A 22,730-nucleotide genomic window follows, 5' to 3' on the forward strand; every position below is an offset into this window, starting at 1 on the left:
CCCCCTCTTTCTTTAGCATCAGTCAATATTTTAAATTTTATTCTGGGCTTTTTGCCCTGCCAGACAAATTTAGAGATATCTCTTTGCCACCTCTTGAAACAGTCCATCTTGTCTAAACACTCCAATCTCTAAGTGGCAAGAGATTCCAGGGGTTCACGTTTCCTTTGGAAATGAGGCACAGCAGAGACTGTAGTGTCTTTATGATATATGGTTTATGTACACATATATAAAACTTGCTTTGTTAATCACCTTTCTTTTGCTGTCCATGATGGCTCTTCATCCAGCTGATTTCCTGAGCATGGGAAAAACTGGTTTGGCCTATATTTTGACACTACTAAATTCAGTGCCTGGCAGCCCATCTTGATAGTCCAAGCACTGATTAACATCTAACACTTAGTAAATGCAGGAATTATTGGTGTCTTGCATCCACAAACTCATAACAAGATGTACAAGAAAAGCCCTTTACTACAACAAAACTTAACTAAGACTATGCACACATCACCAGCTTAAAATGCAGTTATATTGTTCTTTTTCTTATTTCAGATCAAAGCTGGTTTGGTGCAGAGAACACATAAAAATGCAGCACTATACTATATTTCCTAGTCAACAACAGGATAGGTATGGATTATGTGTCTGCCTTTATTAGTACTTTGCTCTGTGTGTGTGTGTGTGTGCGAGAGAGAGAGAGAGAGAGAGAGAGAGAGAGAGAGAGAGAGAGACAGAAAGCCTTATGAGTGTATTGTTCATAGTCAGTGCACAAGCAGCACACATACAATGTAACATTCCATATACCCATGTAGTACCGTATTTAATTGCTTTTTTAAAAAGCAAGTTTTAGAGGTGGCTACCATGAAAACCTGTGGCTCTTTGGTAATCCCCTCTTAAGGGGCTAACATGTGTCCAAATTTCATGCACCTTTGTAAAAATACAAAAGGAGAAGGAGAAGAAGGAGAAGCAGCAGCAGCAGCTATAGCTTCCCAATGCAAGTCAGTGGGATTTCTGCAGATTTGCTTTTACCGGATCACAATCCAGATCCAGGGCTCGGGTCAGTTCAAGATTGTCTCAGATCTAAATTGGTGTATCAGGGCCCAAACTGGCTTGGTGGAACAGCAGGGATTTCCTGCTCAGGGCCAGCCCAAGGCAAGTTGAAGCTTGAGGTGAAGGACAATGTAATCCCCACCCCTCCAGATACAAAATAGGATGGTCACATGCAAAAGGTGAAAGGGGGTCCTTAGCTATAATCTGTTAAGATACCTTTTGCACCAAAGGTGCAGGACCCCATTTCCAGGCCCGTGCAGAGCTTTTCTGAGGTGGGGAGTCTTGTTAGAATAAAGTTATAAACTAGATGATGAAGAAGATGATGATGAAGAAGATGAAGAAGAAAGCGGTCAGTACATGGTGAGAGGCCTCTGGCTGGCTTAGCCCTCCAAGGCCTGAGCAACTGTATCCGGCTTCCCTCCCTCTCTGCACGGGCCTTCCCGATCCTCATTTACACCTGAGTACTCTAGGACAGAATCTGACTGTATAGTTGTACCTTGTTTCTCGAACAGAATGCATTTTGGGAGGCTGTTTGACTCCTGGAACCATTTGAAAACCAAAGTGCGGCTTCCAATTGGCTGCAGGAAGCTCCAATCGCAAGCCACGGAAGCCATGCCGGATGTTCAGCTTCCAAAAATTGTTTGAAAACCAGAACACTCACTTCCGGGTTTCGATCGTTTGGGAGCCGATTTGTTTGGGAGCCAAGGCGTTCAGCTACCAATGTACAACTGTACTAGTACTTGAAGGCAGGAAGCTAGCTTCGAAGGGCAGGGCTGGCCATATGCCCCACCTAGCTCCAACCTTCCAGCACCTTGCTACCACACAAGAGTAACTGATCTGCTAGTGCAGGAATGGAGAGCCCCCCAGATGTTGTTGGACTCTAACTCCTGCCATCCCTAACTATTGGCAGTGCTGGCTGTGCCTGATGGGAGTCATAGTGCAACAGCATCTGGAGGGCTGCAAAAAATCAAAGTGGAAGGCGTTTGCACTAGGCTTGCACAATTTCTGAGTACCCCAAGCTTCCATTAGGCCTGGTGCTGATTTTGGTAATGATGCTCTAAGTCATGAAGAGTTGGGATACCTTTGCCAGTCACAGAACAAAATCTATGGCATTTTCTTTCTTTTTTTTAATTCAATACCCATTGAATTGCCAGAACGGCTTCAGTTTTCCCAAGTTGCGTGTCGAGACCCTGTAATCACCCCCTCAAAGATGGATAAAACACCAGGACACAGAATATTTGGTTAGTGTTATTGGGCAAATATTGGCCACAACTTTATTGGTTACAGAATGTGAGTGGTATTTGCTTAGGCATTGAATAGACCTGACTATACCTGACTCCTGCCCGTTGCACAGGGATTCCGGTAAGGGTAAATCACCGGAAGGGGGAGCCCCGTTGATGCAAACCAACTTGAGCTCCCCTAGGGTTCCCGCGGGGGTCATGGCATGGCCCTAGCCCCGCCCCGAGCCTCAGACAAGATCCACACACCCAGATTCCTTTAACGGAATACCCTTAAGCTTGGAGGGGCAGGTGATGGCTACACCTCCCCTCCCCATCATGAGGTCACCCAATGCCTAACCACCACAAGAGCCCAAAGACTCGCCACCAAATACCCTCACACCTGCAAGCAATCCTACACGCCCTCTGCAATATCAGCCAACCAGAAATCATTTCCCCCATTGGAAAGGTGTACGCCATCATCTCAAAATAGGGCCATCTTGCTGTAAACAATGGTGGGGTGCGCAATCACCTGGCCACCCAGCATGTGCACCTTCTGTGCCACTGAACGATTTAAGTGTTTTCAGGTATGATCTATTGCAGCTGGGCAATCACTGCCACGCCAGACTGTCTCTCCAGAAGCTGTGACCAAATAAGAGTCATTTGTGGGAAGTTCAGAGCCATATAGTCCAAGTCCTTTTTGATATTTGAGAGCAAGTCCATGCCTTTCCGACTCAGCAAATTGTTTTCTCCCAACTGGAAAAACAAGGCATTGGGAGAGCTCTGCGCATCAGCCTTGGTCCTCACAATTGGCAGCATCTCCTTCCATTGCATGCCACGCCTCGATATCCAAGAAATACGGATCTGCTCAGGAAAACCCAGCTGGCATCCCAGGCCACTGGCAACCGCCTATGCACAGGCCCAATGGATGATACTGTGTCCCACGATCCAGATCTCAACACACTTTGCCCTTGAAACGTAAAGTGACAGAGCAGTGTAAGCCATAGGCCTGCTTAAAATAAAGAGCTGCCACAGGTATAACCTTTGTACGCATTGGATCGCCACCGCCCCATGTCTTTTATCCTGTCCGCTGGAAACCCCAGTGGACAGCCATTGTAGCGGCCCCAATCCTAAATGAGTGAGTGGCGTGTTCCCTAGCCGGAAGACCACACGCTTCGATAGCCCTCTGTATTACACAAGTCAACTGCTGTCTAGCTAGACAGGTCCCATCCTCATGTACCAGGAAAGGACCTGGACCAGGGGGCCTAAGACAGAGAAACCTTTCAGTATCCTTCACTGGGCAAGGGCCCCTTTGCATGGATGTTGGCAGCCGGACCACGGCACCCTTTCCTTTTTGGTCTGTTTTCGAGCGACGAATACAAACTACCAACTCTGTGTCAGAAAGCTGAATATTGTTAAGCTGCAAGCCTCACGATGAAGGACCGGGCTCACCTTCATGGACCACTTCCCCCACTCTTAGGGCGCCAAAAAATGCAATGGAATAGGCAGCTGAAAACAACCGGGACTCATATTTGGACCAACCTTCAAGCGCCCTGCGCACCAGAAACTCAGCACATGGGTCCGTGAAGTAAATGGATTTTGTGGGAAAGGAGATGGCAGCCGCCTGGATTCTTAAGGTTTTTGCTGCACAACCACGGTTGCGCAGATGAACCAAGTATTGCAGCACATGGTCAATTGTTGGGGGGCGTGTGATGCCTAATACCCAATGACTGCACACGATAGGCTAAGAAATCGGACCAAGCTCTTGTATATGACCTAAGTGTAGAAGATGCAACTGAAGCCAATACTCCCTGCATCATGTCTCATTTCCAAGGCTCCAGAGATGCTCCAGGAATGGTTCTGGCAACTGCTGTGCCTCTGGGGAAGCGGTCCATCTGAAACTGAGACAGCGCATCCACAATGTCATTATTAACTCCAGGGATGAATTTTGCTGAAAATATAATGTTAAATTGGAGGCACTGCCAGACAAATGATCGAAGCACAGCGGACACCCTTTCTGAGAGTGATGATTGCCTGGCGAGGACATTGACCACAGGCTGGTTGTTGGTCCAAAAGCAGACGCGGCAATCCCTGAATTTCTCAGTCCAAAGGTGAACAGCTACTAATATTGGGGGAAGTCCAAGAAGGTCAAATCACGGGTAATGGCCTTACCGCACCAGCTAGCAGGCCATTGCTGTGCACACCAGCGCCCCCTGAAAAATATACCAAAGCCCAAGGATCCTGCAGTGTCTGATTGCACCTGAAAATCTGTGGAACAGAAGCCAAACCTGGAGATCTCCTTTTACTGATTTTGAGAGGCACACCCTATGACATGGGGATTGAAGTCCGGCAGATAGCCTTGCCAGCTGAGAGCAGAAAGGGCGCCCTGGCTCGCGCCTCTGTTTAAATGGGTCCTGGCCACACACCCCCAGCCAGCGGATTGGCTGGCTGGTTGATGACGAGGCCAGGATCTTCTGGGCAAAGCGGGACTTCGTCCCCTGCCCCCAGAGGAGAGTGGGTGGCCATGTGGCCCACCGCAACTCCTCCCCACAGTTAAGTGGAGCAGACTTCCCTTCCTGAAGAGAGAGAGAGAAAAGGCAAGGCAAGAGGTTAATTTCCCCCAGCTTTGGAGTCGTGGCTTTTGGCAGTACGTGGGCCTTGCAGTGTGTGTGAAATATGAGCTGAAACAGTGCTACCATATTAAAAACAGGGATGAAACACAAGGAACCTGCATGGAGGCTGCATTCCTGCTGAGCCTAAAGGATGCTATGATTTCTACCTCATAATTATTTCCCAGAGTGTGAGCAGCTTTTCAGTTGCCTTCTTCTTTCCCCTCCCACACCGCTAGGAAAGCTTATTTAATATCTATATTCTTTAAGTGAAATAGCAGTGGGCATGACTTTAAGTACTCGGTGATTTTGGAGAGCAACACTTATATGCACTTTTAAAAAGGGGGAAAGTAATCTAAAAGGTAAAAAGGGGGGAGAAAGCAATGGGATAGTTTGTCATTTTTATTTATTTATTTTGTGATACCTTGTGTAGCTCTGTCATACTGAAAATACAGCATAATAGCTGGCAGGGGTGGGGAGCAGGCAGAAGAGAGCCATCCCAAGTCTTCTAAAGCATCTCTTTTAAGCAGAAGTTGTAGACCATGAAAACGACCTGAGTGGATTTGCACCTTAATCTGAAATGCATTAGCTGAATATTTTTGGGATCGGTCTGTCATATTGAAGCACGTCAGGTGGCAGGACAAATCAGAGTGGTGAATCAGTCCTCAGAAAGCAGAAAAGGGCAATGGCTTGTTTCCAGCTACATCTAAGGAACTTGAGGTAGAGGATGGTAGATTTCAGCTGAACATTAGAAGCAACTTTGTACGAATATGAACAGGGAAAGAATGGTAGAGCAAATGCCCAGGGTCAATTTCTGGCATCTCCAGGTAGGTTTGGGAATGACTCCAGTCTAAATCCCTCTCTAGAGAGCCACTGTCAGTTGGCATAGACCATAGATGAGGAACATGTAGTTCTCCAGATGTTGCTGGAATGCAGCTCCCATTATCCCTGGCTATTGGCCATGCTGATGGGAGGCTGATTGGAGTTTCAGTCCAACAGCATCTGGAAGGTGATAGCTTCTCCATCCCTGCAGTAAAAGATCATTCTCTATGTTCCTTCTAAAAGCAGTTCAACAACAGTACCATTTTTCTAGGATGCTGGTAGACTTCTTATTGCTGGAGAACTCCAAGCAGAAGCTTGACAGCTCTGGATTTCCAGTATCAAGCAGAGAATTGAATTAGATAGCCTACAACAAATTCTACAACATTGGCCCATGCAACAAACTGTCATTGCAAAGGGGCAGGTTCAAGGAAATTCCTGAAATATCTTCCGTATCATACGTTGTCACAAAAGATCCCTGGATATCTAAAGAAACCCACTGCCCTTTTGCGTTCAGTGAATGTTATTGGAATTAGCATCATGGTTATGAAATGAGCTGAAGGGATCAAGCATACTTAATAAAAAAATGCATCCAGTTCTAGGAAAATACCACTGCCTATTATATTGTACATCTCATGGCTTGGCTTTGCCAACAAGACATTGTATCTCATCCTAAGCAATTTATCATTTCTACAACAGGAGTAAGTAAAAAACAACATGAGCTGCATAATGCACTGTATAACAACTCTGTAATGTTTTGTTCCATTGTTATTTTGTATTTTCTTCCAATGATAGTTATGGAACTGCCTTGGGTGCCATTTGGTGGAAAGAGAGGATATAAATTAAGCTACTTAAGTTCTTTTGAATCATAATATTTAATAATAATTTGTTAATTATAGCAATAGTTCTAATTACTTGAAGAAGAAGAAAGTTCAGTTCTTTATCATCAAATTGTCACAAATGTTTACTTGACCAACCTTGGCTGCATTTACTGAACACTTACAGGGTGATCTGCATCCAGTTCAGAGCCGTACATTAGAACTCTTTGGGAACATTTGTCTAATTCAGCAATCTTCCTGGGGAACCAAGGAACACAGTCAAGCTCTGGAGGAAATACAGAGTGATTGGAGGCATCAGATTCTCACTGCTTCTTCACAAAGCTTTGCTAATTTCAAGATAAATTTTGAAAGAGAAAACAATAGCCTTGCCTTCCTCATCTGTCCAGATGTTTTCCGGTGGATTCAGAGTTACAATGTTCGTTTCATACTTTAACAACTGAATGAGCTCATTGAATTCTTTCTTGCTACAGTCACAGTCCACAAAAATTTCTACCTCTGAACTCCTTCTCTTGGATTTTCTTGATTCAATATGAACCATACTCACATGCTTCTCCTGTAGACAGAACGAAAGATTGGTTCATTGACTCACTGAATTCATTTAGAAGAGAAGTGGGTTTAATGGGTGTTCTGAACAGGTTGTAGTTTAATGTGCATATAAAGGCATTTGAGTTAAGAAAATCCTTCATCTGTATTAAATTACTTATTTGTTATTTTTAGTTCAATAAGTGTGCTGTAAAATTATGCTTGTATTAATTGCTCCATTTTATTAGATATCCGGAAACTGTAACTATTGTAGGATAGTTAAAGGTGATTTACCATGGCCATTTCTTATAAAACAGGTGTTCACTGTAAAAAAAAAAAAATTATACTATTCAATGCCCAATTTATAGACAAGTTAAATTAATGGGCAAGAAATGAAATAGTATGAAGATACAAGAAAAGTATTTATTGCAATCTACTTTAGTCTAAATGAACAATGTTACCCCACTTTGCTATCAGCAATAATCAAGATAACATTCCAAATAGCATTCATAAACATATTACAAAGAAACAGCCACATCAAGAGCATGGAAACAATATTCTGTTCTGCAACAAAGTAGTTGCTTTTTCACATATTCACTTCAAGTGCCATGTGAAAAGGTTACTCATGGTTGTCATGAACTGGCAGGGCAATGGGGAGGAGGAAGAGGATCCCGTCATGGGGTGTAGTCAGGACTGGGACACACCACGGCAAGCAGGGGGTGGCGAAGGAAGTACTCACAGGCTGATGGAGGATGGTGAAGGAATGCAGTTCAGTGCACAGGAACCAGAGCAGCAGGACCCATCATCAGAGGCAGAGGACTCCATACCCCACAAAGAAGGTGGGTTCTGAGGCATAGGGAGTAGCAAGAGGGGTGCTATTGAAGGCTGAACCAGGCAAGAGCCCACAGCCCAGCTCCCTAGCTGGCCAGGTGGAGCTTGCTAGCTCTGGGAGTAGGTGTGTGGTTCCTCAGCTGGAGTAGGCTTGGAACAGGTGAGGGATACATGTCTCATCAAGCACAGGTGCTGCAGTCAGCATGCTAAGTATGAAAGGGCAGCAGAGCTAAGGTGCTGTGTCTGCTCTACTGCCCATGTTGATGGACTTTGGCTTGGGACTGTGTCTGGGTTTGACTCTGGACTGTATCCTGACTGCTGGACTTCAGACTTGGCTACTTGGATTGACCCTGGACTGTGTTTCCTGACCTTTGGACTTTGCTCATGTGGCTTGACCCCCGGTCTTTGGACTTGACATACTGACCTGCTGCCAGATAGGCTGGGGGTTCAGGGCAGTGATGGAGCTAGGTGTATTGACACCAGGAGGATATTGACACCTGAGATAATCTACAGAGCCTGCCCACCCTTGTACCTGCTGACCAAATATCAGAGGGAAAGAGCTAGGCCTCAAATGTCAACCTCACAATCCAGTAGATTCCTGTGGAAGGGGGCAGTTCTTAAAATATTCTGTTCTCAGGCTGTTTAGAGTATTGGTAGGCAAACTAAGGCCCAAGGGCCACATCTGGCCCAATCACCTTCTAAATCCAACCCACCGACGGTCCGGGAATCAGCGTGTTTTTATATGAGTAGAATGTGTACTTTTATTTAAAATGCTCTGGGTTATTTGTGGGACATAGGAATTTGTTCATTCCCCCCCCCCAAAAAAAATATAGTCTGGCCCCCCACAAGGTCTGAGGGACAGTGGACCAGTCCCCTGCTGAAAAAGTTTGCTGACCCCTGGCTTTAGAGCTTTCAGACCAGCAACAAATTGGTAGCCAGTGGAGGGAGGGGTGTGATCCAATCAATAGGCCCTATAAAATTCCAGCAGCTGCCTTTTGTACCAATTGGAGACAGTCTGGAAACTCCAGAGGTATCTTCGCATATAGTAGTCTAATTGGGATATAACTACGGCATGAAAGGGCTGGAACCAGGTCTGTGTTTCTCTAAGAAAGGCTGCAGCCAGTGCACTAGGTGAAGTCAGCAAACGGCATATTTAGCTACTGGCCCCAGGATAGCACTGGGTCCAGGAAGACCCTCAAGCTGAAACTATGATCTTTCAGTTTCTTCTTCTTGTCTGGCTCAAGCTTCAAATTAACAGCTATCAATACACAAAGTGTCTTGGGATTTAAATAAACCAGGGCCAGTCCAATATGTTTTGGCATGTTAGGCAAGCCACAAAATAGCAGGGGGCACCAGGGAAGAAGGGGGGAGTGAAGCTCTATATCGGGAACTAGGGGAGGGGGAAGACACCAACAGTGCATCCTATTCACCAATAGGTGAATAGAGGTGGCATGGGGGGGCTTGCCATGGAGGTAGCACACTCGGCCTCCAAGGAGTGTGCCACAGCCATCGATGCCACCACAGCGGCAGCACAAACAATGCATTCCTTGGAGGCTGGGTCTGCTACCACTGTGGATCCTGCCACCCGAGACAGTCGCCTCACCTTGCCTCAGGGGAAGGCCGGGCCTGAGGTAAACACATAATAGATCCACACAATAGATTTTTCCAATCACCTGTTTTAAAAAGATGGGTTTGTTTTTTTACCTGGAAAAGTCTGAGAGCCTTCACCAAGCCACCAACTTCATTTTTCAAAGAAAACACCACAGCGGTCTTTCCTCCTTCTGATGTTGATTCATTCTTGCTTGCACCCTTATTGTCCTTTTTATCATCGTTTTTACCAGAACTGGTTCTGTTTAGCTGAAAGAAAATACATTGCAAAATAGAAGGGTTTCTGTGCACTCCTCAGAAAACGTTAAGCTTTTCTTTCAAGCAGACCGTTCTTGCTTGATTTTAGTATTGAGATATCTCCTACAAGAGAGGTTCTTTTCCCTTTTGAAAGGTGTGCTCAGGAGGAGAATTGCAGGTTACAAGCAGACATGAATGATTACTCTTTCAGAAAAGATCAATGAAATAGCATCATGGAGCATGTTGGGAGGACCGCTCCCTCTCCTGCCAACTCCATCCGGCCTAGGGGGCGGGGCCTGCACTCGCACCCACAGCATAAGAGGCCTGAGAGAGGCCTCCGGGACACGGCTGCTGCTGCTGCTGCTGCTGCTGCTTGCGTGAGTGTTGGGAGGACCGCTCCCTCTCCTGCCAACCCCATCTGGCCTAGGGGGCGGGGCCTGCACTACCACTACAGTTTGGAGGCCTGAGCAGCTACCGGCAGCAATGGACAAAATGGTTTTAAATGTTTTAATCGCTTTTAATTTGCAGCACTTTAAATGGTGGTTGTTGTTTTTTATAATACTATATTATTTCATTATTTTATTTTTGCTTGGGGTGGGATAAGCACTGAGTCAGCACTATTGTTCCTTGCTTTGTTTTGTTTTGTTCTGTTTTGTTTTATTATTATTATTATTCTGTTAAATTATTATATAGTTTGTATTTTGCCTTTTAAGGGGAAGGGTCATGGCTGCCTGGGAGTGGGCCTCAGCCAATAGATTAGATGGGGCAGGTTCCACAGGGGGAGATGTATTGGGACACCCGATCTCAGTGATCACGGGCAGGAGGAGGAGTTATGCTAAGACCAGACCATGTCATTACCGAGGAGGCAGGTTTAGTCGTTGTTTGAGGACTATCCCTGCCTCCAGGTCTGGTCCTGACCGGAAGGATACAGTAATCAGCAAGGGAAACCCACATGACCTGAAAGTGTTGCTGTGCAATGCCAGGTCAATGATGAATAAAACCACTGCCATCCACGACCTGATTGTGGATGGAGGATTTGACCTGGCATGTGTGACAGAGACCTGGTTGGATGAGGCAGATGGGCCTGTCCTTGCCGCTGCCTGCCCACCAGGTTTCTCTTACGCACAGCAACCCAGGTCATGTGGGTGGGGAGGGGGGGTTGCAGTGATTTTTAGGAAGTCATTAGTCTGCACCAGGCGTCCTATTGGGAAGACCCAGTTTTCTGAGTGCATGTTCTGGAAGTTGGGCAATAGGGGCAGTACAGGATTCCTACTGGTGTACCGACCTCCCCGCTGCACCAAGGATTCCCTGCCCGAGCTGCTTCAGGTCGTGGCGGATATGCTCCTGGAGACACCTAGCTTGGTTGTCCTGGGGGATTTTAACATCCATGCCGACACGACCTTACAAGGGGCCGCTCGGGACTTCGTGGAAAGCATGGCCTCCATGGGGCTGTCCCTGAATAAGTCTGGCCCAACTCATAGCCACGGACATGCCTTAGACTTGGTGTTTACCTCTACGGATGTTGGTGATCTGACATTAACTAAAAGCGAAACAAAAGAAGTGCCATGGTCAGATCACTTCCTGGTGCAACTGGACTTCTCCGCAACCCTTCCCCTCCGCAGGGAGGTGGGACCGATTCGGATGGTCCGCCCCCGCCACTTAATGGATCCAATTGGCTTCCAGAGAGTGGTAGGGGATGCTTTATCCCAAGTTGATGGCCTTTCAGCTGATTCCCTGGTGGCACGCTGGAATGCGGAGTTAACCAGGGCTATTGACTGTCTGGCTCCGAAGCGCCCTCTCTGATTGCATGGAGCCCGGACAGCCCCGTGGTTCTCCCCGGAGCTGAGGGTGATGAAACAATCGTTGAGACGGCTAGAGCGCCGGTGGCAGAAAACTCATTCTGAATCAGACCGGACACGGGTTAGAGCTCAACGTCGAGCCTACCAAGTGGCAATGGCGACGGCGAAGAGGGCCTTCTTCGCCGCCTCCATTGCATCTGCAGAAAACAGCAGCAGGAGACTTTTTCAGGTGGTTCGCAGTTTATCGGAACCACCTGTACCACCGGGGCCTGGTAGGGACCCCAAGATCTCCTGCAATGCTTTTGCAAAGTTTTTTGCAGATAAAATCGCTCAGATTCAGAAGGAGGTAGACTCCACAGTGGGAGCAGGGCCAGGGCGGGAGAGTGCTAGAGTTCTGTCTGGTCCTGTTATATGGGATCAATTCCAATCTGTTACCTCCGAGGATGTGGACAGGCTGCTTGGACGAGTGAAACCGACCACCTGTCTCCTTGATCCTTGCCCATCCTGGCTGATAAAAGCGAGCCGGGAAGGGCTGGGCGATGGGCTTTGCGGGGTGGTGAATGCTTCCCTCTGTGAGGGAGCCTTCCCAGACCCGCTGAAAGAGGCGGTCATTAAACTGCTTCTTAAAAAAACATCTTTAGACCCGGCCAATTTGGCCAACTATCGCCCAGTCTCAAATCTTCCATTCTTGGGCAAGGTGATTGAGCGGGTGGTTGCTGAACAACTCCAAGCACGCCTGGAGGAAACGGACCATTTGGATCCCTTCCAATCGGGATTCAGGCCTCACCATGGGACTGAAACTGCCTTGGTTGCGCTGGTTGATGATCTCCGGCGGGCTAGGGACAAAGGTGAGAGCTGTTTCCTAGTTCTGCTGGATCTCTCAGCGGCCTTTGACACCATCGACCATAACATCCTTCTGGACCATCTAGAGGGGCTGGGAGCTGGGGGCACTGTTATACAGTGGTTCTGCTCCTTCCTCCTGGGCCGTGTTCAGAAAGTGGTGGTGGGGGATGAGTGTTCAGACCCTTGGGCCCTCACTTGTGGGGTACCTCAGGGTTCCGTCCTCTCCCCCATGCTTTTTAACATCTATATGAAGCCGCTGGGAGAGATCATCAGGGGGTTTGGACTGGGTGTTCATCAGTATGCAGATGACACCCAGCTCTACCTCTCCTTTAAATCAGAACCAGTGAAGGCGGTGAAGGTCCTGTGTGAGTGCCTGGAGGCGGTTGGAGGTTGGATGGCGGCTAACAGATTGAGGTTGAATCCTGACAAGACAGAAGTACTGTTTTTGGGGGACAGGAGGCGGGCAGGTGTGGAGGATTCCCTGGTCCTGAATGGGGTAACTGTGCCCCTGAAGGACCAGGTGCGCAGCCTGGGAGTCATTTTGGACTCACAGCTGTCCATGGAGGCGCAGGTTAACTCTGTGTCCAGGGCAGCTGCCTACCAGCTCCACCTGGTACGCAGGCTAAGACCCTACCTCCCCGCGGACTGTCTCGCCAGAGTGGTGCATGCTCTGGTTATCTCACGCTTGGACTACTGCAACGCGCTCTACGTGGGGCTACCTTTGAAGGTAACCCGGAAACTGCAATTAATCCAGAATGCGGCAGCTAGACTGGTGACTGGGAGTGGCCGCCGGGACCACATAACACCGGTTCTGAGAGATCTGCACTGGCTCCCAGTACGTTTCCGAGCACGATTCAAAGTGTTGGTGTTGACCTTTAAAGCCCTAAACGGCCTCGGTCCTGTATACCTGAAGGAGCATCTCCACCCCCATCGTTCAGCCCGGACACTGAGATCCAGCGCCGAGGGCCTTCTGGCGGTTCCCTCATTGCGAGAAGTGAGGCTACAGGGAACCAGGCAGAGGGCCTTCTCGGTAGTGGCGCCCGACCTGTGGAATGCCCTCCCATCAGATGTCAAAGAGATAAAGAATTACCTGACATTCAGAAGACATCTTAAGGCAGCCCTGTTCAGGGAAGTTTTTAATATGTAATGCTGTACTGTTTTTAACACTGATTGGGAGCCGCCCAGAGTGGCTGGGGAAACTCAGCCAGATGGGCGGGGTATAAATAATAAATTATTATTATTATTATATTATTATGTTATCCTACTGCTACAACTTTGGTTATTATAATTCTTGAATAAAACTCCGGCTTGGATCTTCTGCCAATGAGAAATCGAACTTCACAAGCTTTGCAGAACAATTCTGGTTCCTGAGTTCTGCATTATAAACTCAAATGTGAGTCACACATAGAACGTTACAAAATTTCATGATTGCACCTTTGCTTGATTACCTATTATTGGATGGAAATGGAAATTGCACTTTTATATCTTGTTCTCCCATTGAAGCATTTCCACATCTGTGGGGTTTTTTTGGGGGGGGCGGCTTTGGGTGAAGGTTAGAGGTTACTTTACAGCCCTTTTTGTCAAAAAGGAAAGTGGCACCATTTTGGATAAGCCAAATGAAAGACTAGCTATGATTTTTTAAATATAAAAAATAGTTGTGCTTTAGTTATGGCTTTGGAGTTTGGAAAGATCTTCCTCTTTAGAGCATGGAAAATTGGTAAATGGTCTAATGAGATTTGTGAGGCAAGGTGGCCTTTTGCAGTGGATGGTGAACCCTGAGAGACGCTTGCTATCTGTGTTTTGCCTTCATCTCAGAAGTATCCCTCTGGAACAACCCTGCCTTGCATATTTATGATAGTTTTGTTTTTATTTAAATACTAATGATCCTAAGTGAAGAGGAGATGGCAGGTGAAAATGGTTAAACAATACCAAATTATTCCATAGATACTCAATATATCTTTTGCTGTCCTTGCCGCCCCGAAATGTAGCCTTATGGAGACTAAGGCTATAATGTCCTACCACAATGTCCTGCCTCCACTGTGTGTCTCTGAATACAAGTTGCTGGAATCAAATACAAACATAAGAAGAGCTTGCTGGATCAGACCAGTGGCCCATTTAGTCCAGCATTCTGTTTTCATGATGGCCAACCAGAAGCCTTTGGGAAGCCCCGCAAGCAGGACTGGATCTGAGCAGAACAACATTCTCCCCTCCCAGCAACAGCATTCAGAAGCATACTGCCTCAGTGTCAGGAGTCCAGGTTCCCAGCTTGATAACACAGTAAGTGTAGATAATTAAAAAGAAGGATTTATTGCAAAAACAAACAGCTCCAGACGGCTCTAACAAAGCCTCCAGCACCGTTACTCAAGATGACCCTTCTGAAGATTCCTTCCTGTGTCTACAGAATATATTGAACCAACGCCCCTTGTGTCTTTTGTTTTGCTTCCTTTCTAGAAGCCCTCCTATTCACCAACTCCTCGGAGAGATTGGATTAGTGCCAACCTCTTCCTTTTCCGACAAACTGTCTCCTTGTGTATTCATGCCCATTTGAACTTCCGGTGAGCTTTGGCTGTGTTCTAGCCTGTTCTCAGCTTACTGTCTTATCAGCTTGCCTGTCAAGGTCAGGAAGAGCCAAGTTCTGCAGCTGCCAGCTCTCCCTTGTCTGACTAACATCAATGCCTCCCTGTTCCTGGCTGCTTTCTGCATTTGGCTGAAAACCTTCACTTGGAGCTGGCTCATTCCTGACACCCAGATAGTGGAGACAGAACATAATCATCAGAGTTAGTAGCCATTGACAACCATATCCTCACAAATGGGGAGAGTGCTATTGTGCTCAGGTCCTGTTTTCAGGTTTCTCATAGACATTTGGTTGGCCACTGCAAGGACAAGATGCTGCACTAGTTGGGCCATTTGCCTAATCTTGCAGACTCTTTCTTAATGTTCTTGTGCTTACTTCTGTTGGGTGCTTCTCTTTGCCAACTGTTTAATAATCTTTGTGTGGATTTTGAAGCATCCCTTTTTCTGTGTAGGACCTAAACCAGCAAAGGAAACTGAACCTATTCACAGATTTCCCTTGTTTGATTGGGACATGTTTCCATAAAAGTAACACTTGGAAGATATATGAAGAACAGTTTTACTTGAAAATGAGATTCCACATAGAAATATATAGCTGTTTGAGGGGGGGGGAATCATTTCCTCACTGATGTCAAAATAATGCAGAATTGCTGACAATCAAGTCCTCAGCACTGAGTACTCTTCCTGAGGGACCTGCTTTGATTAAAACACAATTAACGCTAAATGTTTAATGAAGTGATTGTTTAATCATATGGATGACTTGCTAAATGTGTTTTCAGAGTTAGCAGCCTATAGCTGGAAGCTAGAAGGCACTCTTCAGGTTAAATATGGAAGCAATGGTGGGGCAGCTCAGGACCTTGCTTAATTAGTCAGAGAGACACAATAAAGACTGAAATGGTGAAATTCGTGGTGATACAATTATTCAAAGCCTGCCTAACAGAGCTACATGGCATGCCTACATGGCTGAAATATTCCGCCCAGTCAAAGATTTGTTGGAAGGAAATTCCAGAAATGAGGGAAAAACTACTTAGCAGATCAAGAGAATTCATCCTCACCTTTGATGGAATTGCCACTCACAACAAGAGGTTGCTGCTCTTTTTAATGCATAACATAGCTGCTAGTCACTATACTATAAACTAAAGGTAAAAGGGGGGGGGGAGAACCCCTGAATGGTTAAGTCCAGTCAAAGGCAACTATGGGGTTGCAGCACTCATCTCGCTTTCAGGTCGAGGGAGCCGGCGTTTGTCCACAGACAGCTTTCCGGGTCATGTGGCCAGCATGATTAAACCACTTCTGGTGCAACGGGACACAGTGACAAAAACCAGAGCACACAGAAACGCCGTTTACCTTCCTGCCACAGCGGCACCTATTTATCTATTTGCACTGATGTGCTTTCGACTGCTAGGTTGGCAGGAGCAGGGACGGAGCAACGGGAGCACACTCCCATCTCAGAGATTCAAACCGCTGACCTTCTGATCGGCAAGCCCAAGAGGCTCAGTGGTTTAGACCACAGCACCACCCGTGTTCCTACAAATTAAAAGCACAGCCACTGCCCACAGATTGCAAGATTGTGATGCTAGATTCATTCAAGGAGCAAAGAGGCATATATGGGAGATGTTATAATAATAAATAATAATAATTTATTATTTATACCCCACCCATCTGGCTGGGTTTCCCCAGCCACTCTGGGTGGCTTTCAACAGAATATTAAAATACAATAGTCTATTAAACATTAAAAGCTTCCCTAGACAGGGCTGCCTTCAGATGTCTTCTAAAAGTTCCCTCACACATAGCCCAGGTCTAAACTATATGAGATTTTAAAGCTTTTAAATACTAGGCTTTAATCTAGGTGCTCTTACAACAATAGTGTAACATGCTCCACTACTCTGGTTACTACATTCTGGACAAACTGTAGTTTCCGGTCTGCTTTTAAGGACAATCCCACCTATTACATTACACTACCAGTTAAGAGGTTATGAGGGCCTGTATAACTGTGTTTTTTGCAAGAGGCATCACTTCTGATATATCAGGTAAAGTTGACACAAATCACTGATTATGGCTTCCAAAGAGCTGGTGCAGATACAGGATGCAAACCTGTTATTTTGTGGATGGTGTGACTTCACCTAGAACAGTCACACATACCATGATCAACTCCATGTTTTTGATACATCCCCTTCTGATCTCCTCCTGCCCTGTCCTATGGCAAATTTCATCCAATTCTGTCCAATATGGAAAAGTTAAAGGGCTTTTATATATATATATATTAAATCTTAAAGATGACCAACACAAATACCCATGGATCTATTTGTCTATCTCAGCAGGCTTTAGTCCCTCTGAAAGGGCCACATGCCTGTAGATTTCAGCTAATTCTGCCAAAATGGAAAAAGTTACAACTTTTTAAATATCTTTCCCCATAATAATGAGTGGGATGGGAATAAAGCTTCATTTTCCTGAAACAGATACAGCTTTTGACCCTGAGACAAATCAGGTAGTATCCAAAGTGCTTTGGACAGGGGCATTTTCCAAAGCGCCAAATCTGTGTTCCAGCTGAATCTTGTGCTTAGCACACGCCCCTACTTTGTGCCTATTTATTTTCCACTGTGTATTTATTCTCACATTGTGACGAGAGGATATGTTGAATTAGCACTCTTTAGAGCAAGATGATAGGGATACTCAGCTTCATTTAACTTGAGGGCACTCAGTAGGTTGTTTCTATTAAAGTCAATGAATGCACATTAATGTATGAGACAACTAATATGTGAAGTAGATAAAAAGCCTTAATACACTGAAAGCCATTCTCTACAATTGCTAATTGTTAGAAAATTGCAAGTATAATCAAAGAACAAAAGCAAACAAGATAAAACACTTAATCAAAGGGTTCTCAGGGCCACATCAACCATGACAAACTTCCTAAACAGGTTGCGATTTATTGTAAGATACTGTGTGGGGAAATGCTTTTACATATGACAGTGTAACAATGCTAGATTTCCCAAACCCTCAGACTGAAACAAGTCCCTAGAATCTGAGAACATGGATCTAAGCAGAAACTGCCATATCAGAGGGACTCTGGGGGTGGAAATTTTCTGTCTATATATAGTTAGATATTCTGCATGCTGTGAAGTTGGTCAATGCTCACTTTCTTGGAACCTCATCACAGGAAACACCTTGGGAATTAGAGAACTTGCTGCAACTTAGATGATTTAGCTACTACACAAACAATGACTATGTGTGGTGTGACATATAGAAAATGCAACAGGTGTGATGAAGGTCATGTCTGGGGCAACCAGGATGCCTAAACCTACCAGAACACCTTGCTCAAAGCCACATGTGAAAGCTACTGCTAGGAGAAATTGCTGTTGACATTTGTATATATTGGACTGTAAATGATGTTTAGCCTGAAAGAACCAGCCAGGACTGAAATCAGGTGAGAGAATCAGGGAGGTATAAAAGCAGAGAGAGAAACCTTCATTAAAGGGGGGGAGTAGGAACACTGGGCATTTATTTCCCTGCTCTCCACCATTGCAAAACCAAACAGCAGAAACAATGTTGGGTGTCTTTGAAGACCAGATCTAGCTTATTTTTCTGGTGCTGTGGTAAAAAGACTTGTCCTCTGTCTAACCCAGAGGGATGACACATGATCTACATAAAATATAGATCATTTTATTATCTGTTTTCTGCTCCATGTGTTATGGTAATGTGCTAAAATAGAACGATCCGTTCATAAACTCTTGACTGGGCATTGCGTAATTTCATCTCCATTCAAGTGGGATCTAAAAGAACCTGTGGCTACTGTAACTGGCTTAAGGACAACAATACAGTTTCACTCGTAAGAGATTTTCCTGTTTTGCTACATGTGCACATAATGTAGGCATGTTGAGATGCTGTGTCAAATTGTGGCTCCTCAGGGGGACCAGCAGCATATGCAGCTAAACCAGAATGATTTTCATTATTCCATGCATACAAGTGTTCTGTGTGGAAGATAGAAATTCATCACATTTGAAGAATCCCTGACAGAATGAAATGGTGGAATTTGACCTACTGTACATCTCTCTCTTTAAGTGTACCCAGTGATATTGCCACCAAACAAAACTGACAAAGGAATAAATTATACCTGCTTTGGCAGGAAACACATCTAAGACATTGGCTACCACTGCTGCAGAAGCTACAAATGTAAGGTCAAACTAGATTATATGTTTGCAGGACCATTTACGAAAGATATACATCTACTAACAAATCACTGACACAATCAAAAAGTTATGCCTTTCCAATGTCTGAATCACAAAATGTGAGTATCTCCAAAAACAAACAAACAAAAAACACCTGATAACAGAAAGGACTGACTTTCTTATATTCAATTGCTTTCTAATAACAGGTATGTATGTGCAGAATTCACTTACATTAAGACATTTAACACCGTGTTCTTCATTTTGTGTATTTTAGCTACATTTATTGGCATGTTCATTGTTGCAGGAGACTGCTTTGCTGTTGCCATCAAATATTCACCAGTCTTTTTAAAAAAAGAAATCCCGAAGAAAGGTTCATTGCAGGGAAAGATTGATTACCCTTCGAATGCACAGCTATGGCAGAGACACTGGGTTGTTCCTAATGGTCTTGCTTGGCTAGAGGAGCCCCAATCCTGTCAAGCCGATTAAGGCTGTGCTGAGACTGCCATGAAGAGGGGAAATAGCTGAAAATAGTTTCCCTTCTCATTCCTTTGTCAGAAGCCTTACTGTCAGCTAAGGGACATTCATTATTTTCATCAGATCTTTTTATTAAAAAAAATAATTAAAGCTATGTCCACATAGCTCAAAATCATTCAGAAATTTACCCTGGTTTTAAATTGCATCACCAGTGATGGCCAACAGTTATCATGCATGAACCAGGACAGCTCACACACACCCTTTGAATTTCTGTAGGTATTACTGGTTTCAGAAATAAATCTAACACCTTAGTTCCATCAGCTTTACTTGGAGGAAACTCATTAATTCAAATGTGATTTCTTCTGAGCACATGTGCTTAGGATCATAGCCTTAGACTGTCATAAGAGAAAAAAATTAGACTTCACAAGTAAAAATTAAAAAAATAATAAATCACCAAGCAGATATTGCAAATCCCAAGGTGAGGCAAGTGAGCTTTCAGTACAAAAGCAGATTAAATTCTGGATCTAGGCACAGAACTGAAGTCACTCAAAGGATGTGTGTGAGAGACATCTCCTCCCTGCAAAGGCTTGTTTCCCATAAAATCCTTTCTTGATTACTTGTGCGTAAATAGGTTGAGCTAGCTATGGGATTGGCGGACAGGGGGGAGAAAACTGACAACCAACCCAGCAGAGCCGTAGCCTGAGCAAGCAAATCTGTTTAAAGAAGAATCCTGCATGTGTTCCAAGAAGTTACTGGGAAATCCCAAAGCTGTCTTAAACATCGGATTTATTCATCCTAGATTGATGCAGCCCATGATACTTACAGTTACGTTGCCATGTAGTGGGTGTTCCAGGGGCACAGCGGAATCCAGAGACAGGCCCCTTCTTGCCCAGTATTTACTGGAGAACATCATCATTGCTGGCTGCATAGTGGCCTGTGCAATTTTCTCTCTCCACAGCAGGGGGAAACGGGCTTCAGGTTTGCCTGCAGAGAGCTGTCCCCAGTTCCTGGTGCTGAACAAGGAGCAATCTCAGATTTCCCCCCTGGTGAAGGTTTTTATATGCCTAGGCAAGAACTGATGGAAGGCTGATTAGGAGAGCCTCGCTAGAGCTGGCACCTTTAAAGCCCCACAGCGGCAGGGAAATATTGTTTTCCACACACTGACCGTGCTCTCTTCCAAACGCAGGATATTAACTAGCAATCCCAGGCTGCTGGCTGCTTCTTCCAGATGCTCCTTTTGTCAGAAGTTGATAAGCTTTGAACATTAGCTGCAATGTTTTTAATAACTCATTGCAGAGTTGGAAATGTGTTTCTTTACCAAAGGAGGACAGTGCAACAAACTTGGATAAAACGTTGGTACTGGAGTTTGATATTTAAAGCAAGTTGGGGCGCCTATATCTGATGCTGCCACAAACAACATATCACCCAGATCACTCCATCCCAGAGTAAAGATTGCTGATATTTTATAAAAGGAATGAAAGGGGAAATCAATTTGCATTATGTTTGTCTGCTGCTTTTCACAGTGGCACTCTCGATAGCTATATTCCACTCCTCCAAATGCTCTTAGGAACCAATTGATCTGGTCAATTCAATTAATCTGTGAAGATTAATGATGAAGCTGTACAAACAAGGCTGCTTCTCCACCACCTCTCCAGCTTGATTTGCCATGATCTTGCTACAAATGTTAGTTTCAGTATGTCAATGAGAAATTGGACATATTTTTTTTTTTAAGGGAGGGGGAGATAGAGGTTTGCCATCAGTCATTATTAGACCAATGGCAGACTTTTACTACTTTAGCATTAGCCTACCTGAAATGTAAATTATCAGTTATAATGCAAGCATGCCCGTGCAAAATTACCTTCCATTATTTACATAAATGTAACACAGTCCGGAAGGGGTTGGGGGTGAGGAAAGGTTATTTTTACTCATTCTCCACCCCTCTGGCAGCTCTCTAAAAGGCTGCTCTGGAGGCCTTGGGGACCCCAGAAAAACGTGAGAGGTGTGGAAGGTTACAGGAGGGAGAATTGTCAAAACTGCCTCTCACATTATTGGCAGCAGATGTCTCACCTTTTATGACTGTTAAGTTTATCTTGTTGAATATGATCTTTTTTAATGAGGAAAACCATCCTGCACACTGTTTTAATAGGATAGACTAGTAATTTCAATAAATAACAATAAAATAAAATAGAAATAAACCCTACTGTGCACATACAAATGCTTGCTGATGCCTTTAGAAGCTCCCAGACCTGCTGTCGCACTTAGAGTGTCTAGCACATTTCTGTGAAAGTAACTTACATCAGTTCTACTGAAACTTAAAAAAAAAAATCACAACTAAGATCTAAAGAGAAATATACATACATGCATACACATGGAAGCCACACCATGTAATGCTCTCCCCATTTCCAGCAGCAACACATGTAGATATTCATTAAATTGTGTGAGGTTCTCAGTATAAAATGGTATTCATTAAAAAAATTCTCAGAAGCATATTCTATGCTCTGTGTACAACATAATGCAAATGCCAAAGCTCTATGAGGGAACAAGGGCAAGTGGTTCAAAAATTATTTCCTGTAAGCAGGAAATGAAAGCCTACAGCTGCTGGGCCTTGAATTGTTGGCATTTGCAGAATGGGCTCTTTAGTTATTAACTGATAAAAGATAAGCACGCCGGTGATATTAAAGCCAAGGACTGAAGAGATTTCACCTTCTGATTTATGTGCTCATAACTGAAAGTTGCGCCAGTTCTTTCATGTTCATGCAGCAACAACTCACCTTTCTCTTCTAAAGTGACCAAGTCCATATATACAACATTTGCTTTTAACTCATTTTGGATTTTGGTTTTCACTCCAGAAAGAGACATCTGAGAAAAACAATCCTTCACAAACCCTAGGAAGCAATTTCTGGCAATTCCCCACAGAAACATGAACACCCCTAAATCTGTTCCAGGGCCCCCACACCCTCTGAACCTAATTTTGAAGAGTTGTGGGGTGCTGTAGATGAGAGGAAAGAATTGCAAAAAAAAAAAAAAAGAATTAAAAAATCACATCCCTCCCCCACATGCTGATGAATTCACCTCTGGGAGAGAACTGTCACCCCTTAACATAATAATTTCCTTCCGCCCCTCCTGCAGCAACCCTGATTAGCCCAATTTACAGGCC

General features: G+C 44.9%; 1 protein-coding gene across 1 annotated transcript in view; it reads right to left on the bottom strand.

The window, feature by feature from the left end:
- TPH2 (tryptophan hydroxylase 2) overlaps positions 1-20,576 on the bottom strand; it is a 70,036-nt gene extending 49,460 nt beyond the window's left edge. The window contains exons 1-4 of the mRNA XM_079993839.1: positions 20,397-20,576; positions 9,580-9,732; positions 6,892-7,075; positions 6,687-6,787 (exon numbers count right to left, since the gene is read on the bottom strand). Coding sequence (XP_079849965.1) covers positions 6,687-6,787; positions 6,892-7,075; positions 9,580-9,732; positions 20,397-20,501 — 543 coding nt within the window. The 5' untranslated portion in view covers positions 20,502-20,576. The remainder of the gene's footprint in view (positions 1-6,686; positions 6,788-6,891; positions 7,076-9,579; positions 9,733-20,396) is intronic.
- Positions 20,577-22,730: the final 2,154 nt, after the last annotated feature.

Source organism: Podarcis cretensis (assembly GCF_951804945.1).
Source record: "Podarcis cretensis genome assembly, chromosome: 10".
Lineage (NCBI taxonomy): Eukaryota > Metazoa > Chordata > Lepidosauria > Squamata > Lacertidae > Podarcis > Podarcis cretensis.